The 13,655-nt window shown below is 40.9% G+C and overlaps 1 protein-coding gene and 1 long non-coding RNA gene across 4 annotated transcripts in view; one reads left to right on the top strand and one right to left on the bottom strand.

The window, feature by feature from the left end:
- The window catches only part of LOC138061017 (uncharacterized), a 156,923-nt gene that overhangs the window by 109,757 nt on the left and 33,511 nt on the right, over window positions 1-13,655 (top strand). The window lies entirely within an intron of this gene.
- Window positions 1-13,655, bottom strand: part of FGD5 (FYVE, RhoGEF and PH domain containing 5) — a 122,112-nt gene that overhangs the window by 105,904 nt on the left and 2,553 nt on the right. For both annotated transcript variants that reach the window (XM_068907665.1, XM_068907666.1), the window contains exon 2: window positions 1,560-4,452. In XM_068907665.1, the coding sequence (XP_068763766.1) occupies window positions 1,560-4,452 (2,893 nt within the window). The remainder of the gene's footprint in view (window positions 1-1,559; window positions 4,453-13,655) is intronic.

The following is a 13,655-nucleotide window of genomic DNA, read 5'->3' as shown; positions in this document are numbered from 1 at the left end:
GGCGGTGTTTCATGGACACAAAGAACTGGCCAGTATTTCCAAGAGCAAACGTCAGTGCACTGGGCACAACAGGAGCCGCTGAAATGAGTGTGACTAAGGCTAATCACTGCTCTGGGGATGTGGCTGTGCATGTTGTGAAGCTACACTGTACTCCACCGCGTCCCAGCACCAGCACCACTCAGGCTCCCAACATCGTAGGCAGCCCATCATCTCTACAGAGCTAAACCACAGGCCCATATCCTAGGCAGCTCAGTTTCAGGCATGTTTGGATGGACAGCTTAAGTACTGACACGACATCTTTCCCCACGCTGCCCCGGATTCCTGCTTCTCTCAGAAAGACAGAGCACTATATGTCATTCTTATCTTAGAAACAGTTTGGAGCCTCATTCAGAGACATTGAAGAAAGGCTCTTTCATTCCACAAGTCTGAAGTATCGAAGGAGGGATGTGTGAAACGCCCATGGTTTGTTCCCTTCACATTGACAAGAGAGAGGACCAGAAAAAATAAATCTAGCAAAGAAATGGGAGTGTTAAATCTTCATAAGGAGAAGAATGTATGAAAATGAACATGAAAATCTTGCTTTGAAAACTTTTATCTTTCTCACACCACTTTAACAGAATCTGACTATATTTATTAAAGACATTCCTTTCCATTCGTTTGCTTTGCACTTTGTTTTTCCATTACCTGTTTAACATGAACTTAATGGAAAACACCATTCTTATTTCCATCTCTGTGCTCCACCGATTGTATGCTATAATCCAACGATACGAATGTAATGATGGAATATTAATTCAAAGTTCTTGAGTGCATTCCTCCAATTTAACTATGAAAAGCAGTAGTTTCAGAGCATTTTCTTGTTTGCAAATAACCTAACAGAATGCGGATGAGAGATGATGTTATTAATGTTAGCAATGCATATGATTTCAGACAGCGCTATTTAATTCATTCAGAAACCAGAAGCTCTGTTAAGGGTTCATAACGATAGGCTTTAGAGCAAGTTTTAAAAGTAATTGTCTAGTCTGATTAGTTCATGGTTTGGGATTTTCTGGTCTATACTTAATTGCTGTACTTTGAAGGAAACATTATATATATATTGTTGCTTAGGGAAATTGACAGGAGTGAAATGAAGCAGAGATTTTAGAACCCCTCCAGGCAAATGGGCGCTCTTTTCATTCAGTTAAGAAGTCAGAAACATTTCTTATTGAAGAACAAAGAAAACCCCCTCCCTCAAAAAAGGCCACAAAAATTAGATCCATTGGGTAAACTAGATATTTTTAAATGCTCTTTGGCCTTTATCTGCTAACCATAGGATCCAGTTCCACTGGACTTGTTAATATATGTTTATAAGGTAAAGAGTTTATCTACATGTTAATTTGGAGTCCTTTTTTTTTTTCCACTGATAAAAGCTTAACTTGTATTCTTCCAATCTTTCTTGTAAGCCTTTCCTGACAGGGGGATAAGCCAAGCAACACGGAGGATCTGCCTATGATACCTAGCAGGGAAGGCCTTGCCTGTTTGGCCAAGGCTAGCAGGTCTTACATAATAATTTATTACAGTACCTTTCTGTTTCCTGGTCTGTGGTTTGCTGCTTGCTCTCAAAGCCAGTGAAGCTGCTCATATCCACATAGCCATCATTCTCATTAGCTGCAGATAATGCCCTGCTGGGATCTTCAAAAAACTCAGTAAAAGTTCCTGCTCTCGTGGGTCTTCGAGGAGGAATTTGTATATTTTCATAGTCAGAGCTCATAGCTGGAATATTTTCGTAGTCAGAAGTGTCAGCGTTGGGGAAAGAAATTGACCTAGGTTTCGTTAAAGGAAGTGGCATGAAAGGAGGTCTGGACCGGTCCTCGAAGGACTCCACTCGTGACACACTCCTGCTGAAGGACTTGGGTGTCCCTTTTCTCTTACCATCCTTATAGAAAAGAACAGCTGAGGGAGACTCAGACATACGGAGCTTCCCTGCATGTGATTTTAACTGAGGTGAGCTACTTAGGCTCCTCCTGTCCAACTCCATCAGCCTTGAAGGCCCATGATAGCTGGACTCTGAGGAGGATCTTGAAGACGAAACATTAACATCCACATGGACTTTATTTTCAGTTTTCTTCTTGAATTTTAGAGTGAGGAACCTCTTAAAGGAAGATTTCTTTTTCTTAGAATACTTATCAGGTGACTCATTCTCTATCAAAAGTGAAGGGGAACTTTTAGTGATTGGCTTTTTGGTGATGCAAGCAAGTTCAAACGGAGGTGGTATATCGACAACTGAGGAGGGAGTAGATACACCGCCTGACGAAAGGTGATTTCTCTGAGAAAAACTACCTGAGGAACCAATGACACAAGACAAAGACAAGTTGTCTTCTGTCCTTTTTATTCTACCATCCTCCAGTACACAGCCATCACTTTCTTTGTAAATTGAGACAGGCATCTCTCTCCCTTCAACAGAGTAAGACCGAGGATATAAAATAAAACATCTTGATGTGGTTGGTAGTGCCCTATTGACTTCCATTGGTTTTCCTTCCACTGACAATAAGTTATTGCTTAAATCTTTAGTTGCCGAGCCATTGTGGGAAGATGGTAAATCAGTTTCAGGCCCAGTTTCTTCTGGAACTGTTTCTGGCACATAGCCCGGCATTTTTCCAGAGAGTGACCGCGTTCTAGTGACAATGTTTTTCCGATCGATGGGCAGCGAGTTGTTTTCACCATCCATACTTAAGTCATCCCTTTTACTGTGATCAGCTCTTAAATCAGTCTGTCCATCACGAGGGGTTTCATTCTCTGCAGGAAGCACATAAGGGTCATCTAGAGAATCACTGCTTGTTTCTCTTTCCTCTGATTCTTCAGGCGCAATGACCACCGCAGGGACTGCTAAATTCTCATGCAAGACATGTTTGCTCTCACATTCTGCATTCATTTTGCCTTGCTCACAGACTGCTAACTCTTCTTCAAATGGGACCTGTTCAGGTGGACCTAGGACACTTTTGCTGGGGCTGTTTGGTTCCACCTCATTGTCTTCAAGGAGCAGCTCATCTAACTCAGAGGTTTCCACAACACTTTCACTATGCTCTTCAATGAGCGCATCTTCCAGCTGTGACTCCATCCCTGGACCACTAGATAGAGTAGCCGAGATCTGTTCATCTTCATCCAGAGAGGTCCCTTTTGTTTGTAGATTCTCATCTGAGTGTTCCTGGGGTATTTCCTCACCACATTCATTCTCAAAAGGAGTAATCTGACAGCCATTATCCATACTCTCCGTATTCACAGTTTCTTCCTCCCCTTTCTCAGAGTCTTTGCTTGCTTCACAGGCTGCCTTTGATGTTTCCTCCTCACCTCTCCTCTCAGTGATCTGGCAGCCATCACTAGTATTTCCTGTGTTTGTATCGCTGTGGTCGTCTGGGTCTGCTTCCTCCTCTTCAGCTGCAGCTGGATAGACGGAGTCTCCCAAACCATCTTCAGTGTTGGGTTCATTTTCAGTCATCTCCAGGCTGGGAGCTGTTTCTTCATGGGCCTCATTGGGCAGCATGCTAGGGCCCTCACAGCCATCATTTTCTGACATCTCTTCCATGTTCAAATCAAGCTCTGCTTGCGCACTGCAGTCACCATCATGTACTGGATACCTGTCTCCCTCCTCTAAAGTTTCAGGCAGAGACTTTATCATTAGAATATCTTCACAGGTATCACCCATCTCATCTCTGTTCAAAGTGTTATCACTGTCAGTCTTACAATCACTATAATTCTTAACCAATTGCAGACTATTAAAAGTTTCCTCCAAATTGTTTTTGATTTCATTGCAATCATTTGCAACATCCTCATCTTCATCTGCATTCTTGGAAGCATTATTATCCACATCAGAGGCATCTGAGGACTCCTCACAAAATGCTTTGGACTGGTCACACTCTCTGGTTGACTCTTCTGAGTCTGGTTCCATCAGTTCAGCAATATCTGAAGGGTTGTGGTGCTCAGCTTCAGTGATTTCTGGATTGTCAGTGTCTTCATCATTAGCAATGTTGTTATTTTCTTCCTTCCCCACCTTTTCTGGAGTTTCCAAAACTACATTCTCCACAGAGGAGTCTAGGCTCTCGTCATGCTCATGTTCCAAGTCATTATAGTCTTTGCTAGTCAGCTGAGCTTCAGGAACTACAATGTATTCGTTATCTGCCTCAGATTCTGGGCACTCAGCATTGTACTGATTTCCTTCATACAGCTCTCCGTCAGGACATACCAGTTTCCCATTTGAGAATGTATTTAAGTTGTTGTTGGTATAAACACTGGATTTCCCCTCAACGTCAGCTGAGAGTTTTGGCTTAGGAGCAATAGGTGGTTTGGGACCCCTAGACGTAGAATTTGGGTTATGAAGCGTATCAGACCTTGGCAGCGAAGGAGAAAATTTAGACACAGCTACTGGAGAAAGATGACCAATAATCTTTGGTTTCGGTGCTAGTGGTGGCTTTGTGATTTCTGGAAAAAGGAGGGAAAAGCCATGTTAGTCATCATGATTTCTTATACCAGATTATACAGCACAATTGACTTTATCTTACACCAGTAACCTCTCAAACAGCAGGAGTCCTGCCAATGAAAGATTCAGCTCTGAAAAGAGAACTGATGGAGAGATGAGTGCAGAGGGTATGCGCTGTGCTTCCATGTGGTGCTGTAGCTGTTCCAGGGAACATGGTTCAAGGTCATAACTGGACTGAAGCAGATGTAGCCCAAGCACTCTGGGGGAGATAAAGATGTACATCTGAAGGGCCCAGGGTATATCACATGATATGGGTAGCACCTCTGGCACCCAACAGGACTAATGACATTAGAGCCCCTTTGAACCTACCCCGGAAATCTGTTTGCCCTGAGCTAAGTATAAACACTTTGATTCAAGAGTGCTGAAGGGGTTTACTGCAGCAAAAGAAATGCCCTTTAGCCATAGTAGCTGTTCTCATAACACAGTACAAACATTTCATAGGAGTGGTTTTTAATTCAATGTGTAGTTTGCAAAATTTACTCAACAGTCAACAAAATTAGTTCCATCAACAGATAAAGAATCAATTCAGCCTGGCCAAACTGACATGAACACTTGGTGGCCAAACACATAATCTTCCCATCTGCCTTTACCATGGAAACAAAAATGGAATTACTTGCCAACAGTAGTAATCACAAGGGATAAGACACAGTTTGCTAAAATCTTGGCTAATACTTTATATTGATTATGCAGCTGAGGTGTAATGCACTAAATGAAATAGTTATGACCCAAAATAAGAAGTTACTGTTTTCAATTTAAGTTCAGTTTTCAGTGTGTAACTTCAATCCTTTCTCTAGTCAAAAGAACCTCCATCCCTCTGTAAATGCCAGGACCCCTTGCAAGTACGATCTTTTCTGAGCATCAAAATATATTTCTAAAAAGTGAATTATCTTGCAAAAGGAAAGGTAGGTCTGTGACCTACTTGACTGATCTATGACCTAGGCCAACCAGGGTCTCTAAACTTTTTATACTGGAAGTACTTATATAGGGAAATTTAAACAGATTGACAGTAAGCTAGCTTTTCTTCACTGTTCTTTGGACTTAAAACTCATCTATGGACACTCTACTCACAGTACACTTTACATGGCACAGCCATTTCAAGCTATCCTCGGCCTAAATTTTATTTTCTTTAAATAACTAAATGAAATGCTGAAAGACTGCATAAATAGGCAACAATAGAGATCCTCCCTCTTGGGGTTTTAGATGAGATGAAAAATGTGGTGTGAAGAAGCCAAATACCGAATGTTCACAGATGGTGATAAGTAGAGAGAAGGGTTTTGCTCTCACTAGAGCTATTTTTCTAGTCATCAATAGGTAATTACATGGTTAATCAATCAGAACTCTCTTATTCTTCTCATAAGAAGAAAGGGGAGCTCTCCATTTTAAGGAAAGGCACAGGACAAGATATTTTACCATTCTGTGTGCAAAATCTGTATGCCCTACGTATGGGGAATAAGGGAAGAGCATCCCCAGACACACCCTTTGGGACATGGTCCCTAGGGGCAAATGCTATGCTAAATCATGGCATAAGTTTCTGGAAATGTGGTTACCATGCTGTTATATTTTTGAGTATTCTGAAATGCAGACTTCTGTCATCTGGAAGTGAAGACAATTAAAATTCAGCTGGGCACCATACCGAGAATGAAGTAATATTGACTGCAGGCTGCTTAAATGATTCTCTGATTGTTCTAACATTTGGTGTCCCAGTACTTTTCTTACTGTTATCTTGGTCCAACTGAAGTAATTTGTATTGAACCAATAAAGGCATATCAGTGCTATTAGGTTTTGAGAGATAAAAGAGACTGTTTTCTCTGAATGTCCTACCCTTGCTGCAGTTTCTTCCAATACTCAGAATGATGCTGATGATCCAGCATTTTGTATTACTCAGAAAACAGTCTTTGTAGAATTCTGAGAAACTGGAGAAATTTCACCTGAGTTAAAAACCGAGTGAATGATCTCAGATTAGTCCAGGAGGAAGGAGAAGGCTGTTCTAATCAGGCCCCTTACCACATACACTGATTCAGAATTATTCTGTATCTGGTGATTTATCAGATCTAGTTTCATGTGTGCCATATGCAAAAACAGAACTACAGATATGACCGTTAATATCCATACAACCATATTAATCAGGAGGCTGGTTAACTACTGCTAGCTAGAAGATTATGTACAGAAAAGAATATAAACAGCCATCAATTTTGGCTAGTAGGATGTGTTTAAGGAACATGCCAACCCTGTGCACAACCCTGCGTACTTAATAGGTAAAGCACACTCTGCAGTCATTTGTTAGTGTACGGTTTTTCTACAGGATAAATAAAACTAGTTGTGGCGGTGTTGGTACTGCAGACAGCTTACGAGGGCACCTCTTCACAATGACTCTTGATAGGGGACTCCTAAGACTGAGAGGAAAGATCTCCAGTGATGGAGTAAGAGAAAGATGGAAAACATCAGTGTATAGCTGGAGGAAGGTCATTCAACAACATCACAATGTGCTTAATAGGAGCAAGGATAAAAGATACTGACCGGTTAAATAACAGTGCAGGAGAGTACAGATACTGAATGGTAAACAACAACTGAGGAATCTGATTTTGCTTACCTGCAACTGTTGAGTTTTAAAAAAACACCTGTTCACAGCATGAGACAAAATGGTGTTAAGAGTGTACTATGCACTCATCAAATATACCCTGGCTTGGGAGATGTTATAAAGGAGTTACAAGAGGTTTTTAAGTAAGTTTGCTAACGTATGCAATATGTGGGAACAACATAAAATGGCAGTCTGACCACTTTACTGAAACTTGCTGAACCATTTGTATTTTCCAGTACCTGGTATTAAGAACCTTTGATATCTAACAGCAAGGTTGCATTGAGGACAAATGGGGCTGCACATCTGGTATTTCCACTTTTACCTTCGTCACCCTCTTCAGCTTGGTAGTGAGCGTTTAGGGTCTCTGTGTACTGATCAATCACTTCAGGCTCTAGAAATGAAAGTCATCATAGTTTTAACCTGGAAAGAAGTATCCTCAAAATATAAATTCATTTCTGGGAATATTCTATCCAATTTTTCTAATTCCAGTGTGTGATTATACCAGTAGCTCTGTAGGGACTTTCAGAGAATTTAGTCCAAGAGGCATGTTATCTAAAGAAGCCCTTGTGTTCTGCAAACCCTCAGCAGGAAGAAGATGTCCTGCTGTTCCTCATTTGATTCTTCAGCATTAGCTAACCTAGAGATTGTGATGCAAGATAAAGAAAAGAAATATAAATGAAGCTCCTTGCTTTTCTTGGAGTGACTGCTGCTCAAGGGTGGCAGTCAGAGCTGTCCTGTAGACATCACTATTTGAGCCAACCTGCAGAACTGGCACATTGTATGTGGTCATACTGGCTCTGAATGGAACGGTTCATGTGCAGAAGAAGAAATCGGAGGCTTAAAACAGCTTTCGGAAAAGGAGGGAGAGAGAACTGTATGCTTGCCAATCCCCAGTACTGTAGCATGTGCTCTTGCCTCATGCTATCCACTGTTGTTTTGACCAGGGCATCTCCCTAATTATTGAAGTCACGGAACCGGTAGCTAGTCTTTCTCTCCAGATCACTTCAGAAATGTTATGTGCCAAACCCTTCACTGTTGCTGAAGTGCAGTTGCTCTTTTACAACCAGCAGCAAGTCTGCAGCAGTTCTAACAGCAGAGTGCTGAAAAGTGTTGCCAGTTAAAAACAGGGAGGGAGTAGAAGTGGATTGAATGTCTTGTAGCCCTGGCTCCTCTGTCAGATCTGCCTCATGCATTTTTAAATCAGTAATTTCAATGACTGAACATTCTAAACTAAATTTCTGGTAGTGAAGTGCATGAGATTTTTAATGGCTGTAACTGAGTCCTTACATCTGGCCCACTACAGGTCAACAGTGTGTTTATATTCAACAAGTTGCAGACAAGCAAAATCAGGTTTCTCAGTTGTTGCTCAGCATTCAGTATCTGTACTCTCCTTCCGTGTGATTTAACTGGTCAGTATCTTTTATGCTGAATAATGTGGCATTTTAAAGACTAACTCCAAGGAACAAACATGGCTCTAGAGGTGTGATACCACCTTCTGCAATGTGTGGTTTTTCCTAGAAGTGCCCATCCAAGAGTGGGATACAAGTATTACCTACTCTGTTCCTGGGATCTGACAAATCCTGAGCACAGTCTGTGCATTTTCACCCTTATTCTCATCAGAGGGAGTTTCTGTACTGAAACACTGAGCAGTGAGAAGATTGGAACTGTGGAGAATACCTGGATCTCCCAAGCTTTGGCTCATAAGCAAGCATGACATAAAATAGTTTAATGAACTCATTTCCTGTGCGTAAAATAACAATGGAGACATCCACTTTAAAAAAAAAGTGATACAGCTTAAAGACAGTTACCCACTTTCCCTCCAGTGATAAATTTTCTACAGCAAAATGGAATTAAATAATCCTGAGTTTTTCTTTCTACTGCCTTCAGAAACATTGCTAGGGGAAGAGAACTTATGGCAATGGACCCTGTTCATAGTATGGTAACAACAGGCATTGCGTCCTACTCTTTTCCACTGTGCCAACCATTGGCCACTTCTGGTTTCTTCCTTACTTGTTTTCTAACTGTTTATCAGTTATTTCCTGAAAGAAATTACCCTTTTTTTTTCTTTTTTTTTGGTCTTTTGGTCTTTTTTTGTGTTTTTTTTTCTTTTTCTTTTTCAAATAAACAAGTGTTTATTTTAAAAAATACCTCAAACAATTAATGAAATGAAAGCAAATCTGTCAAGCACAATGGACTACTGTTTGCCTTTGATCAGGACAATCCCACTCTGCTTCAATTTCTGCATCTTTTGGTATCTGAACCATTTAAAAGGATCTGGCTCTAACTTCTGAATGGCCAAAAACAACATTGCGCCATAAGGAATGTGTATGTTCACAAATAATTATGCATGTTTATTTTAGGATGTGTTTTATGTTGGAGGGAGACACACCCACCTTGTGCTTAAAAGGAAACTCTTGGGGAATAGGAATTTCTTTAGCCTGCTCCTCCCCTTATTGTTTGATATTTCCTTGTACTGACAAGGATAGCTTCCTCTCCTTACCCACCTTCCTCTGGGCAAACTTATGTTTGAACAAGGTTTTATTTCTGCCATGGTCCACATAAAATTACACTACAGTCCTCCCCTTATCCCTCCCCACCTCCAAGTTTCTTCTCCTGGAATGGCAATCAACCCATGCAGCTTTCACTCTTCAAAAGTTTCTTTCAAATGATACACATTATATGATGTAATATTGCCCGAAAGACTGCAATTACCCGCTTTCAAATGTTCTCCAAATTTGGGAATTAGTCTAGATTAAGGCTTATAAGGGACCACATCAACCAACAAAAGAAAAACCCACTGAGCAGTTGGATTTGATCTCAAGACCAACTTGAACAATGAGTTTTCACACTTGCAGGGAAATTTGTAGACATGTCCCAGGCCCATAGTCTTTGACGGTGGCCCAAGGAATGACTTAGCTCTGCGGTGCAGATACTAGTTTCAGCCTTGGATGCTGCCACAGTCTAGCTCAGGCATCTCTAAGGATGCTAAAAGTGGCTTTTTCTGACTGATGAACTTTGTGGACTGTGGTTTCTTCATTCCTTTGGCACTAATTCAGCTCAGACATATGTTAAAATTGGAGAGACGTTGAGAACAGAGGACAGAAATGTGCTGCGTAGTTTCAGAGATCTGCAGAGCTTTTAGATGGAAGTGACCATGCAGATGGAGGGACCACAACATCACAACAGTGGGATGAGAGGGCACCAAACCTAGATGCCCAGTGAAAACAGATGCACACAATTCCTGTTTTTCACTGCTCCTGCCCAGGAAGAAGGGCTTCAGATCTACAGATGGAAGATGCCTAACAAACAGGAGGCAAAGGGAGAATATCTTGGCAAGGGCATGAGAAAGTCTCATTCAGCTCTGATCGGGAGCAGTGCAGTTTCAATCAGCTGCACCAGAATAAAGTTAAAACTTGTCTTCCAGAGAGCTTTGGTCTGAAGACAGCAAGAATCCTCCTTTGTATCCTCCACACCTTGTTCCTGTAATGAATCATTCATTTATAAAATAAAGCCCTTATTTCCAATTAGTGCTGTCTGGCTTCTATCTCCAGCCTTTGGAATTGTTTATCATTTCTTCCCCTAGGTTAAAGACCTTTTTAGTATTCAGTATTTCTCCTGGGAAGACATATACTGCCTTACAACCACATTTTTACACAGTCTTCTTTTTGGCAAACTGAATGGAGGAGCTCTTTAAATCTTTGCAGATAGACAATTTCTCCTGTCCTGAAATCTTTTCTTCTGGATTTTTTTCTGAACCTTCTCCAGTTTTTCAATAGCGCCCATAAAATACAGAGGACAGACCTGTAGGAAGCATTCCAGAGTAGGTTCTGATGATGCTATCTACAGAGCTCAGTGCTCTCTTAGAGCCAGTCCTCACTGTTCTCCGTTAGCTTGTTACTCCATCAAGTTGACTTGCTTGTCCATTATGACCTCCAAATTGTTTCCAAGGCTACATTTTCTCTATTCCTTGTCTCTGAACTGATAGCTTTATATTATGCATTAAATGTAATTTGTTTGAATGGATCCAAATTAATGATCCAGACGTCTTCACATAACTGCCCTGCCTACATTATTAATTACCCTTTTACCAGTCCTTGCATCATTAAATGAACTTTTTCATCTGATACTTTTCTATTTGTGTGCATACCAATGAAAGTGTTGAGCAGCATCCACCTGTCCCTGGTCCCTGCATTATGAATACTACCATTTGATGAGTGTACAGAGATCTTCCAGAGAACTGCCAGTTAGCCAGTCCTCAATCTAATTAATCCAGACTTTATTGCTCTTATATAAATGCTTTTCTCTTAAAGCAGAACGTGGTACTAAAAGACCGTACAGACATAAATGTATGTCTTTGCATCTGTGCAGTTGCCTTTGTCAAGCAAATCTGTAACTTCTTCCAAAGACTAGGATCAAATTCCACTCTTGAAGTGAGCAAAAACCCACTCTTGAGGAGAAGAGAATAAGTAACCTCAAGAGTAGCAGTTAAATGGGAACTCATTTATTTACATGTCACTTGGCTCAGACACTACAATAGCTGTAAAAACACGAGAGATTTGGACCAAAGCGATACAAGTTATTTCATGGAAGCACTTCTATTTTGTAAACTAGCCAACAACATGAAACAACAAAGAACCAGTCCTGTACCAACAGCCTCCGTGTTCATGATGTTTCTCACACTGGAGAATGACAGTGCTAAGATCTCCAGCTGTGGACAAAAGCCACTTGGGTTAGGTGCTGCACCAGTGCAGAACAAAAAACTATTCCTTGCCCAGGTGAGCTCACACGTTGAAGCATAAGGCCAGGGACAATTACTGGCCGCAGGCACAAGGGAACACATGGAAACAGTATGACTGCACTGTACAGAGGTAGGAGTTTCCCTATATCAGCTACCAAAACAACACAGAGTTCTTATATAGCAGGGCAGAGAGGAAATTCTGTAGCTGTATCTGTTTCAGCTTGACTAACACATGATTGTATGTTTTGACTTATGGCTTGCCTACTTCTTGAAGAAGAAATCGTTCTGAGAGTGAATGATAGACACAGCTTCCTATCAAAATAGCATGTGGAGCTTCACTGTAAATGAAACAAACCGCTCTTTGCAGATGAAGTGGCTTTGGACCTGGGCAGAACATAGGCACCAACTACTACCGTAATGCTGCCAGGACTGTAGAGCAAGCCAAGCACAGAATCTCCTAAAACTCATTTATTTCATTTCCAGCGCAAGAACTGTAGGTTCCGACCTGTAATTACAACTCTGCCAGCTGTATGAGCCAGCCAGTGAGGCAGTGTTTGATCTGTCTATGTAGATAAGCCTTTTTAATGCCATTCTGAATTGTGGTAAGTAGACAGCATATGCTGTGTAACCTGCTTCAATATGTTGGAGATGAAATAGATGGGGTAGAATGATTTACAAGGAAAGTATAATCCTTTTGAGGGGTTCTACCGATATAATACCAGTGCTGTCATTGCTAGGACCCCAGGATGCATTGTAAATAACTGAGATGTCATGAATTTCACACTACTCACTGCAAAAATCTTTATGTTTTATAGCATGTAGATCCATCACTTATTTCAAATTGTCAGAGAGAACTAAAAGGTTTAAAGCAGCAACAGTTACATAAGAAACGATAACAGTTGTAGGGGAGTCACTCGAAATGGAAAAGGTATTTTTAAGTCTCCCTTTCAAATGGGACCTCAGTCCAAATTTAGGTATCTGCTCCCACACTGACTTGAACAGGAACTAGATGCTTAAGTTTCTTCTGAGAGTTGGGGCGTTAGGCACTTGAGGTCCTGATCCAGGCCAGCAAGGTGTGGGCTCAGTCCTTCATGAAAATGGGATTTCAGCTTCTACAACATTCTTGTACTTTTGAAAAAAAAAAAAATCCATCCTCTGTTATCAGAGTATGTGCTTCAAATGTGTGATCAAAAGCCCTCTGTATACTGCAAGAAGGCTCCACTGGTGTGGAGTCAGACCCATAATCAGTAGTAACTATCCAATGGGATTTTTGTCTCCTTACAAATCTTAATTGAATTATTAGCAGCTGGGCTGTCAGAGCACATCACGCTCTGCAAATATAAAATGCTGTACTGCACAGTTATTGGAATCCAACCTCTACGATTAGATCAATGCACTATGACTCTGGTATGTCAGATCAATAGCTTACAAATTTCTCTTACTATGTAACTTTATTGCAGCCATCTGTAAATATAATAATAGTATAGCATCCCACAGAGAAACACTGCTGGGGAAAGGGTAAAAATCTAAAGACAGTCTAATCATAGGAATAGAAAATCTAGTGTGAAAGGAAAGGATGAATTTCAGTACCAAAATACTGATCCTGCAAACACTCCAGCGGTTTCACTGTCTCTAGTAGACTGTGCGTACAAGTATCTGAGGGCTGGGGGTGTTGTCTAAGAAAAAAACACATGTGCATGACAGTTAAATAACCTTTTCTTAAGCTACTGGCAAGTTTTTCTTTTTAACATAACTGTAAATGTTTGTGATGTTTCCAAACTGGCTGTGATTTCACAACAGGAAGCTCTCTCTGCCGCAGACAGCTTATA

The sequence above is a fragment of the Struthio camelus genome, chromosome 14 (genome assembly GCF_040807025.1).
Source record: "Struthio camelus isolate bStrCam1 chromosome 14, bStrCam1.hap1, whole genome shotgun sequence".
NCBI lineage: Eukaryota > Metazoa > Chordata > Aves > Struthioniformes > Struthionidae > Struthio > Struthio camelus.
The sequence above is the reverse complement of the archived record's forward strand: the minus strand, read 5'-3'. Positions and strand labels throughout refer to the sequence as shown.